The sequence below is a fragment of the Aquarana catesbeiana genome, linkage group LG05 (assembly GCF_042186555.1).
Source record: "Aquarana catesbeiana isolate 2022-GZ linkage group LG05, ASM4218655v1, whole genome shotgun sequence".
Taxonomy (NCBI): Eukaryota; Metazoa; Chordata; class Amphibia; order Anura; family Ranidae; genus Aquarana; species Aquarana catesbeiana.
In genome coordinates this window covers 161,314,958-161,333,573 of record NC_133328.1, presented here as the reverse complement: position 1 = coordinate 161,333,573, position 18,616 = coordinate 161,314,958, and the positions used below count along the sequence as shown (strand labels likewise).

At 40.9% G+C, this 18,616-nt stretch overlaps 1 protein-coding gene across 1 annotated transcript in view; it reads left to right on the top strand.

The window, feature by feature from the left end:
- Positions 1–18,616, top strand: part of TRIM71 (tripartite motif containing 71) — a 111,064-nt gene that overhangs the window by 75,952 nt on the left and 16,496 nt on the right. Inside the window, exon 3 of the mRNA XM_073630302.1 lies at positions 18,308–18,442. Coding sequence (XP_073486403.1) covers positions 18,308–18,442 — 135 coding nt within the window. The remainder of the gene's footprint in view (positions 1–18,307; positions 18,443–18,616) is intronic.

Genomic DNA, 18,616 nt, shown 5'->3' with positions numbered 1-18,616 from the left:
GCGAGGGAAAAAATATTTGATCCCCTGCTGATTTTGTATGTGTGCCCACTGAGAAAGAAATCATCAGTCTATAATTTTAATGGTAGGTTTATTTTAACAGTGAGAAACAGAATAACAACAAAAATATCCAGAAAAACGTATTTCAAAAACATTATGAATTAATTTGCATATTTGATCCCTTATCAATCAGCAAGATATCTGGCTCCCAGGTGTCTTCCATACAGATTGCAAGCTCAGATTAGGAGCACTCTCAAAGGGAGTGCTCCTAATCTCAGCTTGTTGCCTGTATAAAAGACACCTGTCCACAGAAGCAATCAATCAGATTCCAATCTCACCACCATGGCCAAGACCAAAAAGCTGTCCCAAGGATGTTAGGGACAAGATTGTAGACCTACACAAGGCTGGAATGGGCTACAAGACTATCACTAAGCAGCTTGATGAGAGGCTGACAACAATTGGTGCGATTATTTGCAAATGGAAGAAACCCATAACTGTCAATCTCCCTCGGTCTGGGGCTCCATGCAGGATCTCACCTCATGGAGTTTCAATGATCATGAGAACAGTGAGGCATCAGCCCAGAACTACACGGGAGAATCTTGTCAATGATCTCAAGGCAGCTGGGACCATAGTCACCGAGAAAACAATTGGTAACACATTACATCCTGAAGGACTGAAATCCCCGCTCAGGAAAGCACATGTACAGGCCTGTCTGAAGTTTGCTAATGAACATCTGATTCAGAGGAGAACTGGGTGATAGTGTTGTGGTCAGATGAGACCAAAATTGAGCTCTTTGGCATCAACTCAACTTGCCCTGTTTGAAGGAGGAGGAATGCTGCCTATGACCCCAAGAACACCATCCCCACCATCAAACATGGAGGTGGAAACATTATGCTTTGGGGGTGTTTTTCTGCTAAGGGGACAGGACAACTTCACCGCATCAAAGGGACGATGGACGGGGCCATGTACCGTCAAATCTTGGGTGAGAACCTCCTTCCCTCAGCCAGGGCATTGAAAATTGGTCGTGGATGGGTATTCCAGCATGACAATGACCCAAAACACACGGCCAAGGCCACAAAGGAGTAACTCAAGAAGAAATGGAGGGAGCTGAAGGTTCGAGTTACCAAACGTCAGCCTCAAAACCTTCATAACTTGGAGAGGATCTGCAAAGAGGAGTGGGACAAAATCTCTCCTGAGATGTGTGCAAACCTGGTGGCCAACTACAAGAAATGTCTGACCTCTGTGATTGCCAACAAGGGTTTTCCCACCAAGTACGAAGTCCTGTTTTGTGAAGGGGTCAAATACTTATTTCACTCATTAAAATGCAAATTAATTTAGAACTTTTTTGAAATGCCCTTTTCTGGATTTTTTGTTCTGTCTCTCACTATTAAAATAATTCTACCATTATAATTATAGACTGATCATTTCTTTTGTCAGTGGGCAAACGTACAAAATCAGCAGGGATCAAATGCTTTTGTCCCCTCACTGTAAGTAGACTTATTGGGCCCAAAAAATATACAAGTGATAAACTAGTTTAAGATCAGACCTCCTGTGCAACTTTTTCTTTTTATTGCAAGAAAAAAAAGTATTTTACCATACAGTTGTCCATATATCAATTTAACAATTTAATAAAGAGGAAAGACTGAGACCGCTTCAGCAGCACGTGATTTCAATTAAGATGAGCAGACCTCCTTATTCTGGTTATTCTAGGTTAGAGATCTACTCCTCTATTGCTGCCCTGTCTGTCAAATAACGCACTATGCAGCTTCAGTCAGACATTAGGCCCCATTCTTACCTGAGTGATTTTGTACAGGTCAAAAGGTCAACAATGTAAAAAGCAGAAAAACGCCCAAATATGCCTAAAATTCCAGAACTTGTTTGAGCTTCAGGCGTTTTGGAGCTTCTGGCCTCAGGCGTTTTGGAGTGGAGATGTGAACCATCTTCATAGAGAATAATAGATTTTTTTCCCCTCCAGTGTTTTGTAGCTTGAGGCTTCAAGCTACAAAACGCTTGTGCACTAGAATAGGCAATATGCAGAGTGAGGACACTAAGATTTATATATACCTCCCAGTTGTATCGCTGCTAAAGGAACTGAAGGGTAGCGGTCGACCAATTTTATCAGTCCGGCCAATATTCACTTTTTTGAAGCATCAGTATCGGACACAAACTTGCCAATATTGTGTCAAGTGGTTGTACCGGGGTGATGCTGCAGGCATCACCCCAGGAACTGTTCTTTAGAGTGGACGGTCGGCTTTCTTGTAATAACAACCGCTGCGGCTCAGCAGCCGCTCGGCTGTTATTACAAGCAACGGGAGGGGAAACCCCCTCCCGCTGCTCCACCCGCATCTCCCGTCCCATCGGGAGGCCCGAGTGACCAGCCGCCACATCCGCCGGCTGGCCGGATTTCTTCCGGATTACTAGCATCCTAAAGGCGCCAGTTTTCAAAAAATAGAAAGTATTCGCAAAGTTTTTTTTAAAAGGACCGTGTAAAAATAAAAGTTTAAATCTACAGAATATCAGCTATCGACCTGAAAGGCAACCGAAAAATCAGTATCGTATCGGCCCTGAAAAAAAAACGATAACGATCGACACCTACTGAAGGGCTTTAAGCAGCAAAAAAAAAAAAAAAAAAAAAATTACACAGATTTTTAATCTTTCCTGACCAATTCAAAACTAAAATTTTTAAATCGCTCTGACCCATGACTCATGATTACCCAACTGTCAAAATCCAAAATCTTTGCCACACTTTTCAGCATGGTTGTATTGATGCCTGATTCTAAATCAAATGAAGATGTTCTGTGACCCAGTCAACACTGGAGGACAACAGAGAATTCGACAAGGCCAAGAGAGCCCATTGAATTTATTTACACTCCCCAGTTGTCATTCAAACCTTTTTAAAATTGCAGGTGTTCAGCAATACACATTTTACATGGATGTTTTAACTGAGCAAGTCCATTTTTTTTTTTTTAAATCTTCAGTTCAGTTTTAATCAGTTTACTAGATGGCTACGTTGCACACAAAGTATTTAGCAGTCTGTGAGAAATGTAATATTCCTAGAACACAACACTCAAAAATGTTTGATCATTCAAGAAAAATCTAGATTTTTTTTTTAATCTGTTAAAATAAGTGTGGTGCTGCCATTCTTTACCAAGGTAAAATGATGTATGTTTGATTGCAGATCCGATTTATGAGCTCTTTAAGTATTTTGTTGGTTTGCTAATAACTGAATTCCAAGGATATACACTTTTATATTTCTCTCGTTCAGCCTGCTAAGTAGGGTGAATGTAGGAATCTGCAGATGTCTGAATACAGAAATAATGACCAACTGATTAGATGCAGTCACTGTTTGGTCAATAATTTGCCAACCAACTCATTCAGTATTTACTTTTTTGGGGAGCTAAGTGGTGCCAACAGCTCATATTTCACCCAGTTTGGCACAAACTGGACAAATATTGAGTCATGTTTGGCAAACTTTAGCCTATGGACACCTGTAGATGTCAGCATAGTCAGATTTTGTTTTCCCTCAGAAGGATGTCTAGATTGTTTTAGTTAGTCTTCGGCAAATTGATGAATGGATGTCCGGATAGATAGATTACACTTTTTTATTTTATTTTTTTTTTGGAGGGAGTTGGTTTAGGATGGAGTACTCTTAACTTACTCGGATTTTCAAAAGATGGATTGAATATTATAATTATATGCTCTTTATGACCTATGAAAACAGAAGCTGTTGGTAGCTCCAAGTGAATAGCATAAAATAAATCCATGATTTATATAATATGAAGGTTACTCAGGTGTTTTGCCGTGGGTTTTTTTTTCTTTTTCTTTTTCCACACTATGCTGAAAAAGCCTTTAGAGGACATTTCTGAGTCTATCTACTTAATGGTAACTATGGTTGCGTATTAAGCTTTAGGGGATGTTTGTAAAACAGACTCATGCCATATGGAACACCATTCAGAAGTAGGATTAATTTTCATTCTTCAGTGTGTGTCCTGTTGGCACTCTTCTGCATTTGATTATCATATCTTTTCAAGTCCTGGTTTTCCTTTTGATATGTTTCTCATGAGTCTAAAACTATGTATACAAGTAAAGAAATAGAAAAAGTATATTACTGATCTTGCAAATACATCTTTTGTGTGTTTATGCTCAGTGTGGCTACTGTGCATATTGTATGGATTAATTTTAGAAGGCTAATGCCTTTAACTAAGATTGGTGGGCAAGTCTCTGAGGCTTAGGTCTGTCATATGTAAAGGTACACTTTTGGCTAAAATAGAAATGTGAAACCTTGATGCATACAGGGAGGATAGCTGAGTGTAGACCGTGAAAGAGAGATGTTATTCCTTCAGGAAATCTAGTAAGCTTCAAGGCTAGGTTCATACTGATGCGATGCAAGTTGAATCCATTTAGCAGTGTGATTTTTAAGGAGCAGCTGCTGTGCGAGTTGATGTGCTTCAGATACAAGTGTAATCAGTTTCGAATGCAGCTGCGATTTTTCTTTCCTTGGCTCCTGCTCGAGCTCTCACTTGCGGGCTCTATGCAATTTTGGCTTCTATGCAGAAGTTCACCAGATTTTGCACACTCAAGCTTTATTACATAAACCCTTTTGTTATATCTGTGTCTCACACCGAAAACTTATTGGAATCCTGTTATCTTAGGACAAGTTTTTACATGCAGTTACCATTCGCACAGGACCCTTCTTAAAATTACACTGCATATGTAAACAGCCTCCACAGAAAATCTTGTAATTTCAGTTGTTAGGTGTTTCCATGCGTTCTGGAATGCATCAGAAATTGCATCAGTGTTTATCCAGGGCTTGGTGATCTGCAGTAAGCTTCCATTGCTCTAAAATGTTATCAGTACTAACCAGAGATGGCGGCATCTCCAGGTAAAAAAAAGGAAAACCACTAATGCACAGCCAAGGGCTGGTGAACTACAATCTGCTACGTTTTTGTTTTTGGGTAAACTTTAGGTTAGATGATGGGGGGGGGAACGGGACTGAGTTCCAGGTGCTACTAGCTTTATTGACCCCCCCCAATAGTTGCATTTCCATGCTGACTCTGGAGCTGGCTCGGGCATTGATGGATCACTGTGTCCCTAATAAGGAAAGCCATGGGGAGGTGTACCGGGTACCGCGCTTTCCCTCCAGGTGCTTCTGTGATGCCATCCACACGTGCCGGCTTGGATTTTTAGTGGCTTGTTCCATCCCTGCGACCATGGAGGTCGGTGCCTCCCCATGTCTTTCCTTGTTCCGAACACCGTGATCCATCAGTGCCCGAGCCAGCTCCAGAGTCAGTGTGGTAACGTGTTATAACATAAGTATACATTTGAGCGAACATCGCTCAGATCTGAATAAAAACAGTCTTCTGGTATCCAGTGAATATACACAATGCGACATGAAAATTACATATCTAATCTGCTTGGTTCGACCCTTATGGAGTCTAGGTATATGCATACATTTAACATAATCCAGTGTTACAGCCTCATCCCATAGTAGATCAGGGGGCAGGTAGGTGGTATGGTACGATCTGAGTTAACCCAAGAATCCCAAATCTTGAAAACATTTTTTAGGGCATCCTCTGGCTTCATATGTCAACTTATACAAGGGGATGGCATGATTGACAATAGTGAGCCAAAAGGCTATACAGGCAGTCCCCGAGTTACGAACACAATAAGGACTGTAGGTTTGTTCGTAAGTCGGAACACTGCATTTGTAAGTGTAACTTCCCCCTGTGCATGGTTGTAGAATGTTCTGGGCACTTGTTATGTTATCTGGGGCTCTTCTGGCCATGCAGTACATGTAGTACTGCAGTGTGGGATGTGTCCGGAGGTGCTCGGAGTTATCCAGGACCAGTGTGGAGCACAAGTGACCGGCATTTGAGGTCGTTCATAAGTAGAAGTCGTTCGTAACTCGGGTGTTCGTAACTCAGGGACTGCCTGTAGTGGGTGAGGATTGACATTTCCAATGCATGGTTATTGATTTTTGGCATTAAACAGAACAATACGTAGAAAGGTTTGTACATTTGTAGACAGTCCATCAATATATCCTAATAGAATTCGCAGGGTATAACATATATTAGGTATCTGATTTATGGAGCTATTAAAGGCCATAACCTCTGACCAGAACTTTCTAATCGGTGGACGTTCCCACTTTTGATGAAAGAACGTGCCCTCAACCATGCTACCCCCGGAACACAGAGCAGAGGGTATTCTATGCAGTCTATGAAGCAAGCCAGCTGTAAGTAGGACCTGTATAGCAATTTGGTTTGATTCACCTTATCACGGGATAAAATGACAGAGGCAACCTGAATAGGAAGCACTTCCTGCCAGATACAGTGGCTTGCGAAAGTATTCTGCCCCCTTGAACTTTTCAACCTTTTGCCACATTTCAGGCTTCAAACCTAAAGATATAAAATTTTTATTTTTTGTAAAGAATCACCAACAAGTGGGACACAATTGTGAAGTGGAACGAAATCTATATATTTTAAACTTTTTTAGCAATTAAAAAACTGAAAAGTGGTGCGTGCAAAATTATTCGGCCCCTTTACTTTCAGTGCAGCAAACTCACTCCAGAAGTTCAGCGAGGATTTCTGAATGATCCAATGTTGTCCTAAATGACTGATGGTGATAAATAGAATCCACCTGTGTGTAATCAAGTCTCTGTATAAATGCACCTGCTCTGTGATAGTCTCAGGGTTCTGTTGAAAGCGCAGAGAGCATCATGAAGACCAAGGAACACACCAGGCAGGTCCGTAATACTGTTGTGGAGAAGTTTAAAGCTGGATTTGGATACAAAAATATTTCCCAAGCTTTAAACATCCCATGGAGCACTGTGCAAGCGATCATTTTGAAATGGAAGGAGTATCAGACCACTGCAAATCTACCAAGACCTGGCTGTCCCTCTAAACTTTCAGCTCAGACAAGGAGAAGACTGATCAGAGATGCAGCCAAGAGGCCCATGATCGCTCTGGATGAACTGCAGAGAACTACAGCTGAGGTGGGAGAGTCTGTCCATAGGACAACAATCAGTCGTACACTGCCTTTATGGAAGAGTGGCAATAAGAAAGCCATTTCTCAAAGATATCCATAAAAAGTCTCGTCTAAAGTTTGCCACAAGCCACCTGGGAGACACACCAAACATGTGGAAGGTCGTGCTCTGGTCCGATGAAACCAAAATCAAACTTTTTGGCCACAATGCAAAACGATATGTTTGACGTAAAAGCAACACAGCTCAACACACCATCCCCACTGTCAAACATGGTGGTGGCAGCATCATGGTTTGGGCCTGCTTTTCTTCAGCAGGGACAGGGAAGATGGTTAAAATTGAGGGGAAGATGGATGCAGCCAAATACAGGACCATTCTGGATGAAAACCTGTTGGAGTCTGCAAAAGACCTGAAACTGGGACGGAGATTTATCTTCCAACAAGACAACGATCCCAAACATACAGCAAAATCTACAAAGGAATGGTTCACAAATAAACGTATCCAGGTGTTAGAATGGCCAAGTCAAAGTCCAGACCTGAATCCAATCGAGAATCTGTGAAAAGAGCTGAAAACTGCTGTTCACAAACACTCTCCATCCAACCTCACTGAGCTCGAGCTGTTTTGCAAGGAAAAATGGGCAAGAATTTCAGTCTCTCGATGTGCAAAACTGATAGAGACATACCCCAAGCGACTTGCAGCTGTAATCGCAGCAAAAGGTGGCTCTACAAAGTATTAACGCAAGGGGGCCAAATTTTGCACGCCCCACTTTTCATTTTTTTATTAGTTAAAAAAGTTTCAAAAATCCAAAAGATTTCGTTCCACCTCACAATTGTGTCCCACTTGTTGGTGATTCTTCACAAAAAATAAACATTTTTATATCTTTATGTTTGAAGCCTGAAATGTGGCAAAAGGTTGAAAAGTTCAAGGGGGCCGAATACTTTCGCAAGCCACTGTATACCCCGAGTTGACGGAGTATATCTGGCAGCTGTGGGCTGCCCCAAAGCTGGGCATTCGGTGAGTGTGCGACTCATGAGTCGGATGGCAATAGTTTAGAAAGTTTAAATATCCATAGGGTCATTGCTAGGACAGTTGTACCCACTCTTCTCCTGAGTGACATTCTGTGTATGAGGTTCTGGAGAGATTCATAGGAGGTTAGGATAGCTACCTCCAAAGCAGTGGCCGCATTTTTGGCTTTGGGATAAAACCACCAATGCGCATGTGACAGTTGCGAGGCCACATAAGTTTTGAAGGCAAGGAAGTGCCAGACCCCCTTCCAGAACAGGTAAATGCAAGGTATTTTTTGGATCCGAACCGCTCCTCCCCTTCAGAGAAAGTTGGTGAGGATGGAGTCTATCTCTTTAAATTTGGTTTTAGTGCTATAGATCGGTGAGTTACTCAGAATATATAAAAAGCGCGGCAGAAAAATAATTTTAAAAATATTTATCCTACCTAGCAATGTCAGAGGAAGATTTGACCATATCTTCAGTGTGTTCCTTAATGTACAAATAAGAGGGTCTAGATTTATTTTAACGTATGAGGAGATGGGGTTCTGTATCAAAACCCCCAGATAACGAAAAGAGTGGACGATCTGTAGTGGGCATGTGGGAGGCAACACTGAGGCTTTCTGGTCTATCATAAATAAAAGAGATTTGTCCCAGTTAACCTGGAAACCTGAGAAATGACCAAACAGCCGGATAATATCCAGCAGGGCTGGGAGAGAAAATTGAGGGTCTGCCAAATATATTAGCATGTCGTCTGCATAAAGGGATACCTTTTTCTTCCAGACCCCAATCGTCAATGCCACAACCACCCCACTGGATTGTATCAGTGCCGCATAGGGGTTCTATTGCCATTTTGAACAGCAGCTGCAACAGGATATGGAAGCATTCACTCTGTCTAACTGTAGGTTTATGATACAATAGTTGTACCCATCTGATAAAGGCGTTGCCAAATCCAAATTTAGCCAAGACTTCTAATGGATACGGCCATTCGACCGGGTCGAAGGCCTTATGAGCGTCCAGGGCCAGAACGGCCCGAGAGCCCATGGTATCATGAACCACCTGCATGTTGGTAAAAAGCCTGCACAGATTAATGGAGGTTGATCGCCCTGGGAAAAATCCAGTCTGATCTGCTCCAAAAAGAGTAGTGATGACTGTATTCAATCGCCGGGCAAGCACTTTGGCTAGAATCTTTACATCTGAGTTTATTAGTGAAATCGGTCGGTATGAGTCACAAAGAAGGTGATCCTTATGGGGCTTAGGGATAAGGACAATCGGCGCCTCTGACATGGAGGGCGGCAACTGTCCTGTCTTTAGGGCAAAGTTCAGCGTGGTAACGTTGCAACTACGTTATATGGATTTTGTACTTCCTTTAAATAAATTGCCAGTGAGTTCATTTTGCATATATTGTAGATTATTACTGCCACTTTCACTATTTATTTTGTTAGTAGTAGATCTTTTGGTTTCAAAAAATGGACTTCATATTGCCATGCTTTATAATAAAAAATAGCTTTCTCCTGTTGCATGGGAAAGTGGAGAGGAATGAATACTAATAAATCTATAAGAAGTCTAGTGTTACTAGTCAAAGTGATCTACATTAGAACTGTTGCACAATTTAAAAAAAATTCCATCAGAATTTTGGGGTCCCTGTCTTCTAATCATCATAAAACATGACCCCCTACTGATATTTTGCATGTATACAAGCTTGGAGAATTAAATACAGGCACACATCCACTTACAAAAGTCTCTTGTGCCTGTTCAATTTAATAGGATTGATTGTTACACTTTGGATCATTATAATTAGTCTATTCGATGTAAACCGTTTTACTTTGGGCCATCTGTGAGCTGTATACTGGCCTTTCCATTAGCATTAGAGGCGCAGCAAAGACAAAGACCAATTCTGTGCCGCTTTTCTCACCCTTGTTTCTTGGAGTTGGAAGGAAATCTCTTTTAGAGTAAACACAAATTTGAAAAGCATGCAGTAAATGAGGTAATTTGGCACCTTCTACCCCCTGCATCCCTGTAGGCTGTCCTTCTGCATGGTGGCTAGTGGCTTTTTTCCTCCTTTGTAAAGGTTGTTAGTGGGGCAGCTCATTAGCAGAACACAGAGGAAGTAATTCTGTTATCTTCCCACATCAAAGTGTCACAGGGCTGGTTGTGCAGAAAGGTCATTAGGGCACGCACACAAAAAATGTTTTGTACTTATGTGCAGATGAATTCACTGAACTCACTCTGCATCCTGTCATGTATAGAAAAGACTGGCTATCAGATAAGCAGTGCTCTGTGCTTGTTTTTTTTCTTCAGATAATACACAAAATGGCCAATAGCTGTAAATTCCTACCAGTCACCAATCTATTTAGGTGTACACCCCATGGGGCTTTCTCAATAGTGGCTTTTTATTGTACACTTTGTCATTTACGAGGACTGTGATGTGCTTTTTTGTAACATCTGCTCCACTGCCATGTATCTACAAAAGTCATCCTCAGTACTTCCTTCCTAGCAAGGTCTTCACTTTCATAATTTGCCCTCCACACAAATTGCCTTTCTCCTCCAGTGTTTGGTCAGCTGCCTTGGAGGGCAGGGGAATCATCAGGGGGATAATACACCCCTTATGTCACCATAAAGAGTACTGTTCACTGCCCTAAGCTATCACAAGGGGGCTTGTTCACCCCTTTGTGATAGCAATAAAGTTACATAAAAAAAGCAAAAAAAGTTTACCACTTGCTGACCGCAATACGTGTAGATAGCGAGATGTATGTATATATGTGTGTGTGTGTATATAATAAAAAAAATATATATATATTAATATTATGCACTTGTGTGGAAAAGTATTTGCCCCTTTCTGATATTTTTATTTTTTGCATATTTGTCACATTTAAATGATTCAGGTCATTAAACAAATGTTATTACACAAAGATAACCCTAGTGAATACAAAATGCAGTTTTTAAATGGTTTCATTTATTAAGGCAAAAACGCTGTCCAAACCTGCCTGGCTTTATGTGAAAAAGTAATTGCTCCCTAAACCTAATAACTGGTTGTGCCACCCTTGGCAGCGACAACTGCAATCAAGCGTTTGCAATAACTGGCAATGAGTCTTTCACATTGCTGTGGAGAAATTTTGACCCACTCTTCTTTGCAGAATTGTTTTAATTCAGCCACGTTAGAGAGTTTTCCAGCATGAATGGCCTGTGTAAGGTCATGGTACAGCATCTCAATTGGGTTCAAGTCCGGGCTTTGACTAGGCCACTCCAAAACCTAAATTTTGCTTTGTTTGAACCATTTGGAGGTGGACTTGCTGCTGTGTTTCGGATCGCTGTCCTGCTGCAGAACCCAAGTGCACTTGAGCTTGAGGTCATGAACTGATGACCGGACATTCTCCTTTAGGATTTTCTTGTAGAGCTCAGAATTCATGGTTCCATCAATTATGGTATGTCGTCCAGGTCCTGAGGCTGCAAAGCAGCCCCAGACCATCACGCTACCACCACCATGTCTGACTGTTGGTATGATGTTCTTGTTATGAAATGCTGTATTAGTTTTATGCCAGATGTAACGTGACGCAGACCTTTCAAAAAGTTACATTTTTGTCTCACCAGTACACAGAATATTTGCCTAAAAGTCTTGGGGATAATCAGGATGTTTTTTGGTAAATGTGAGATGAGCCTTTGGGTGCTTTTTGGTCAGCAGTGGCTTTGGTCTTGGAACTCTTCCATGGATGCCATTTTTGCCCAGTCTTTCTTATTGTTGAATCATGAACACTGATCTTACCTAAGGGAAGTGTTGTTCTGGGTTCTTCATGACCTCTCGGATGATGAGTCGTCATGCTCTTGGAGTAGTTTTTGTAGGCCGGCCACTCCTGGGAAGATGTGCAAGGCAAACTTACACACACACACACAAGTTATCTCCATTTGTGGATAATGGCTCACCCTGTGATTAACTGTAGTTTCAAAGCCTTAGAAATGGCTTTAAAACCCTTCCTAGACCGATACATGTTCATTATTTTGTTTCTTATCTGTTCTTGAATTTTTTTTAAATTGTGGCTTTTTGTGATCCGTTAGCGTGCTTCACTTTGTCAGACAGCTTCTATTTATGTGATTTCTTGATTCAACAGGTCTGGCAGTAATCAGGCCTGGGTCTAGCAAGTGAAATTTAACTCCGCAATTACTTTTTCACATAGGGCCAGGCAGGTTTGAACAGCTTTTTCCCTTTTAATAAATTAATTTATAAATTAAATTAAATTTAAAAACTTCATCTTGGATTTACTCGGGTTATCTTTGTGTAATAAAATTTGTTTAATCTGAATCGTTTAAGTGTGAGAAATACGCAAAAAAAATTAGGACGGGGGCAAATACTTTTTCACAGCAGTGTGTGTGTGTGTGTGTGTGTTTACTGGGATTATGGCTGGACCCCGGTGTTCTTTGATCTCTTCAGTGTTGTCCAGGTAGATCTCCATCTCTTAAATGTTGCCTACCAGGTTGGATTTGATTTAAATCAACTCAATTTAAATCCTTTTTTTTTTTTTTTTTTTAAAAGAGCAACTGTCATCTCTGACCCGCTGTTGACTGGGACAGCTGGTGATGCGGCAGTGACACAACATGAGGGACGGCAGCAGCAGGGGTGTGCATGCCCGCTAACAGGCGCTGCCATGATGAATCTGAAATGACAGGTTCTCTTTAACTGTAAGGACTTCTTGCTGGTAGTTAGAATCTTTAATATGTGCAAACAAAATGAAGGTTCCCTCTGGTTACACCAGAAATGACTCCGTGGAGCTTAACTAAGCTGCAAAGCACTATGCCCAAATTTCACAAGGTCTGGGAACCATGGGTCACAAATTTCTTGGCATCTGCGTCCTTGAATTATGACGTATACAGTCTATTTTCACTATTATGAACTGCTGAGAATTCTCCCCAACCAAACCCCATATCTCTATCCCCCAAATTCTCTCCTTTCCATGTCCCTGCTATCCTACATCTAAACCTTTTTAGGTTTTTATGCTTTCTATTCCTTTTATATCGGTTGCACTCTATGAAACTGCCATCATTACCCTCATGCTTTATGTACCATCTACTTTTACATGACTGTAGCGTGTGTGTGTGTGTCTATCTATCTATCTATATATATATATATATATATATAGATATATATATATAGATATATATATATATCTATATATATATATATATATATATATATATATATATATATATATATATATATATATATAAAAATAAATAGTGTGTGTAAGTTTGCCTTAAGGGCTGTTTCACACGGACGTGTCCGTGTACGGAGCCCGCTCTGCTCAGCGGGGGATCGCTCCGTCGATCCCCACTGAGCAGGCAGATGACAGGTCCGTCGCTGCATACCTGTCAGAACGCCACTCTCCCCTATGGGGGATCGGATGAAAAAGTAGGTTTTTCCTCCGTTACACTTTTTTGGAGCGGGTCGGATGTCAGCGGACATGTCACCGCTGACATTTGACACTGCATAGAGGTCTGTGGAGCGTCCGTTCAGGTCCGCTTAAAAAACTGACAGGCGGACCTGGACCTGATAGTTCGTGTGAAAGAGGCATAAAGGTGAACTTTCCCTTTAACTGATAATTGTGCGGTCATGTGTCGCTGTACCGAAATAAAAACATACAAACAGAGCTTTCTCTTGGTAGTATTTGATCACCTCCTTTTTTTTTTTTTTTTTTTTTTTTTTTTTTTTTTGCGCGCTTAACAAAAACAACTGTTTTTTTACTTTCTGCTACTAGTACTTTCTACTAGTAATGGCGGCGATCAGCGTCTTATAGCGGGACTGTGATACTGTGGCAGACAACTGACACTTTTGACTATTTTTGGGGATCAGTGCTAAAAATATGCTCTGTCTCTGTACGAATGACACTGGCTGGGAAGGGGTTAACATCAGGGGCGATCAAAGGGTTAACTGTGTTTGTGTAATGTGAGGGAGGTGCATTTACTAGGGGGTAGGCGTGGATCCATGTTTCTGCTTTGCAGGAATACAGGATCTATGCCTTCCCTTCTGACAGAATGGCAACCTGCCTTGTTTACATAGGTAGAGAACCTAACAATCGGCGGGTGCTGGTGGACATAGTCTACAGTACCCGCAGATCGGCTCCTGTTGTGTATGATCGGAGCTGGCCGGCAACGGTGTGCATGCAGGCCCCTGACCCGTAAGTGCAGGCATATGTACTAGGTACGTGATCCTGCGCAGCAGAGCTGCCTTGACGCCGTACATGTAAGTGATGTGGTTGCCAAGCGTTTAACTAAAAGGAGGGTTGACTTCTTCATCACGTTTGCAGGAAGCTACAAATACCTAAAGATTCTGATTTGTAGAATATTTAACACGGCTGTCTCTAAAGTGAAATTTATATTAAATTGTAACCTTAATCTGGGCACGGGCATAGTAAGAATATTACACTCTTTGACCAATTGAAGCAAAAACATAAGGCTACTTTCACACTGGGGTGTTTTTCAGGCGCTAAAGGGCTAAAAATAGCACTTGTAAAGCACCTGAAAATGCCACCCCAGTGTGAAAGCCCGAGTGTTTTCAGGACAGGGTAAAAAAAGTCCTACAAGCAGCATCTTGAGCTTGTTGCGGGAGCGAATACACCGCTCCTAAAATGCCCCTGACATTGAAATCAATGGGCAGATGCGCTTTTAACCCTAGCGGGGGGTTAAAAGCACCGCTAAAACGATGGTAAAGCGCTGCTAAAAATAGCAGCACTTTACCGCCGACGCCCCCCGCCCCAGTGTGAAAGTGCCCTAATACATTTACCACCCCCATCCTCTACAAGTAAACTCTACACGGGGTTACCTTTTAAGAGCCGCCAGAGGGCGCGCCCGCTACGCGTGGCTGGCAGTCGCGCGCGAGTGTGTGTATGTATATGTATATGTGTGTGTGTGTATGTGTGTGTGTATGTATGTATGTATATGTATATATATATATATATATATATATATATATATATATATATATATATATATATATATATATATATATATATATATATATATATTAAAATATATGTATGTATGGGATTGAGTGGCATCTGTTAACTAGTTTGTAAAGAGTAAATTTGGTTTGAGTGCGGTTTGTCTTGAGAGTCGCATGCATAGTCCTATGTACCAGCTAAGTCGTGTTTAAACAATTGTGAGATTGTGATATTTAAAAACAAAATAAAAATGTATGATGATTAAACTTTATATATACTTTTTTTGTTTTAAATAAATATGTTGTGTACCTACTCTGTGCTATAGAATTGTACAGAGCAGCCCCAATCCTTATCTGGGATCCTTTGGCTCCACCTCTTCTCAGTATGTCCCCATAAGAAGCCGTAGCCTATATTGGCACACCTTGCACGTTCGATCGCGAGCTGCGCTACATAGACAGAGCTGTCCATAGACAGACCGTGTGGCTCAGCCTCACCCTCCGCTCCCTTCTAGCAGGATTTGACTGAATGCAGCGGGGGGCCTCCATAAAGCCTGTGAGAGCCGCTACAAAGGGGCAAAGGGGGCACGGTGTTGGTTTGAGTGAGGGCTCGGGTAAGTATAGGGGGGGAGGGGGGTGAAGGGGTGATGAAGGGAATGGAACATTTTTGGTAAAATGTTTAGGGTTTAGAACCATTTTAAGGTCTCGCATTGGTCAGGTCTGTTGCAGGGCAGTGCCTCCCCAGTACACCACAACTGGCCTAAAATATTATCAGCTACATTTGTTGTATTGCAGTGCACCATGGAACAGCAGTGTTACCATGCATTGTGGTGTGCTGCAGTGCAGGTGCAATGGGGTGCCCACCAAAATAAAGAGCCCATTCACGCTGTGCCTGCATGCTAAAAATTCCATTTTAGGGCTGCTTTTAGTTTTTCCAGGCAATTGGGAAGCCATGTGATGCGCTGTTTTTAGCACATTGCACTGAGCACACTTCAGTACATAAAAAGGTTTATTTAAGATGCACTTACATCATGATACAGGTAAATGAACATCAGAGTTTTAAAATCGGCCGTTGCTTTCAGTGTGCTCGTGTCTCTGCCCGCCTGACATGTTTCATCCTGAGACAGACACGAGCACGCTGAGAGCTGCGGCTGATTTTAAAACTGATGTTCGTTTACCTGTATCTTGATGTAAGTGCATCTTAAATAAACCTTTTTTATATACTGTACAGGCTTCACTATATCCTGCTTTATTCCTCCATTGGTGATGTAATCCATATGATTGAGTGGAAACGCTTCTGGATGTCCTGGCCATTTGGATGCATGTGAGCAGTGGTAGATGCAAGTTTGGTTTCTGTGATTGAGCCATACAATATTATCAGACCAGTGAGTGGAGAGTAAAGCTGGCCATACACCTATAGATTATTTGCAGATTTTCTATGGTCAGATTTCTCTATGTTCGCTAGACTGTGTGGATGGAGGAATCTCCCACTTTTTCCATCTAACCATAGAAAATCTGCAGATAATCTATAGGTGTATGGCCAGCTTAAAGCTAGAACCATTGCAGAGTGGTTAACACACGCTTGCTTTACATTTATTTCTGGGGAGAAGATTGGATCGACACTGTGGTGTGCCTTTCCTTATACACTGAAGCTGGTGAAGGGATCTCATGTCTCCCTCCCTTTGAAGGACTGTTAATTTTTCAGTGCTGCATGTGGACTTTCATATATATTTTATTTGCTTATCAACAAATTGTGCTGGCTGCTTAGATTATTAGTACTGCATAGTAGCGCGGATATCCACCTGCTTTTTTTTTTATTATTGCCTGTTTTTTACATTTTGAAGTAGAGTTAAAGTCCCCTTTTTTTTTTTTTATTTTGGAAAGCGTAAGGGAAAGTTTAAAGCCCTGTTGGGTGTGATTTTTTGCTACCTATGTCCTGTTAGGGAAATTTCCCCTGACTTCCTGTTTCATAGCCAAATCAGCAAGCGGGAAGAAATCTCTTCAAAATGAAGGAATCCTAGGTGGTCATCAGAACCACTGTCCCATTTTGGAAGATTTCCTATCTTTTACTTTTAGGTACTACCCAAAATTTGTGAATTTTTTTTTCCCTTTCAGTGGTAATGATAAACATGACAAATTGAGAAGGTGGATTTTCCTAATCGGGGTACAGACAACTATAAAAACCAAGGGTTCAAAACCTTCTCCACTCAACTACCAAAACAAAAAAAAAAAATTTTTGCCTTTTAAGTTGTACTTTTAATAGCATTGTATTAGTGTCCATCTGGATCCAACCTGGCATCAGAATTCAACATTGTTAATATTTAACCAGCTTTCACTCACAGATCACAGCTTTACTTCCAACACAACAGCAATGTAGATGAATGGCTTGTTGTCAGTCCCATCATGAAGGTCCCTTTTAAGTTACTATTATTGCACTGCATAAACAATGAAGGGTTAAGGCATATAAATAAGGTCAAATTGGCTGCTTACAGTTCAATGTTAAACAATAAAACAAAATAAAAAAAATCTACTCCTATTTGAAGAATCCTTTTTTTTAATTTTAATGTCAAGGAGGGGATTGTATTAGTGTTTTTATGAAATTTAAAGAAATGTTTTTAATGTAATAGATTCATTGTGCCCATATATTTTCACAGTGCCACTCAGTGGTTGAGCTTTGAATTGCACTAGTGATACAACTATATTTAAATTATTTTATTGATACTTCTCAATAAAACTTCATTAAATCTTGATAGTGTGTGTGAATATATTTTTATGGTACATTTTAGCCCAATCTAAATTCTGTTTCTTTCACATTGTAACTGCATTAATACTACGTACCAACTTTCTGCAATTTACAAAAGCATCTGTTTTTCAACCTTGATTTAATTTCCAACAAAATTTACCAAAATATAGACGGTTATCAACACATCATAATGCATTTTTCTTCAACATACCGTGAAATATATAATTTATAGAAAAGTTTGTTGCAGCAGCACCTTGTGTGGGTTTTGTAAAAAAATAAGTTCCTAATATATCAGAAGAATTTGGCACGTCTTAATTTGCCCAAATCATTTTTAGAGATGGTGTTTTTTTCATACTGATGTCCTGTGATCCACTAGGAAATGAACCGAAAGTTAAGTCCATCAACGCTCCACATTAAATTCATTGCCAATTGCATCTGATTCTGCAGAGCGTGATGTATCATTTCTAGTGCTGACTTTTAAGATTTCCACCGGAAAGAGTTGTAGTATAACCATTTGCTGCTTTGTGTTGTGTAGGAGAAGGGTCCTGTGAACACAGTGACCTATGTACTGGTGCCAGTGTGTGTGACATTAGGAGAGATGTGGAGCATGTAACAGAATGCACATTTTAATTGTGAACATGGTTTCTTGTTTCATTTTGCAGCTGAGTCTTGAGCAGGCCCAAGCACTGGCAGAGCAAGTTGAGATGAAAGCCAAAGTAGCGCAATCTGAGATCAAAGCAGTCACTTCCAGGCATAAGAAAGCACTCGAGGAGAGGGAATGTGAGCTGCTATGGAAGGTTGGTAACATTTTGTTCAGGTTCAACAGAACACTCACCCCTTCTTTTTTTTTTCTCTGATTTTATATAAATTGTTGAGCGAGAGAGAGAGCACCTCTATTTAAATGAATTTTCATTTATTCTTTTAACAGTATTGAACCATTGACTCTGGTCTCTGTCCCAGAGAAGGCTGCA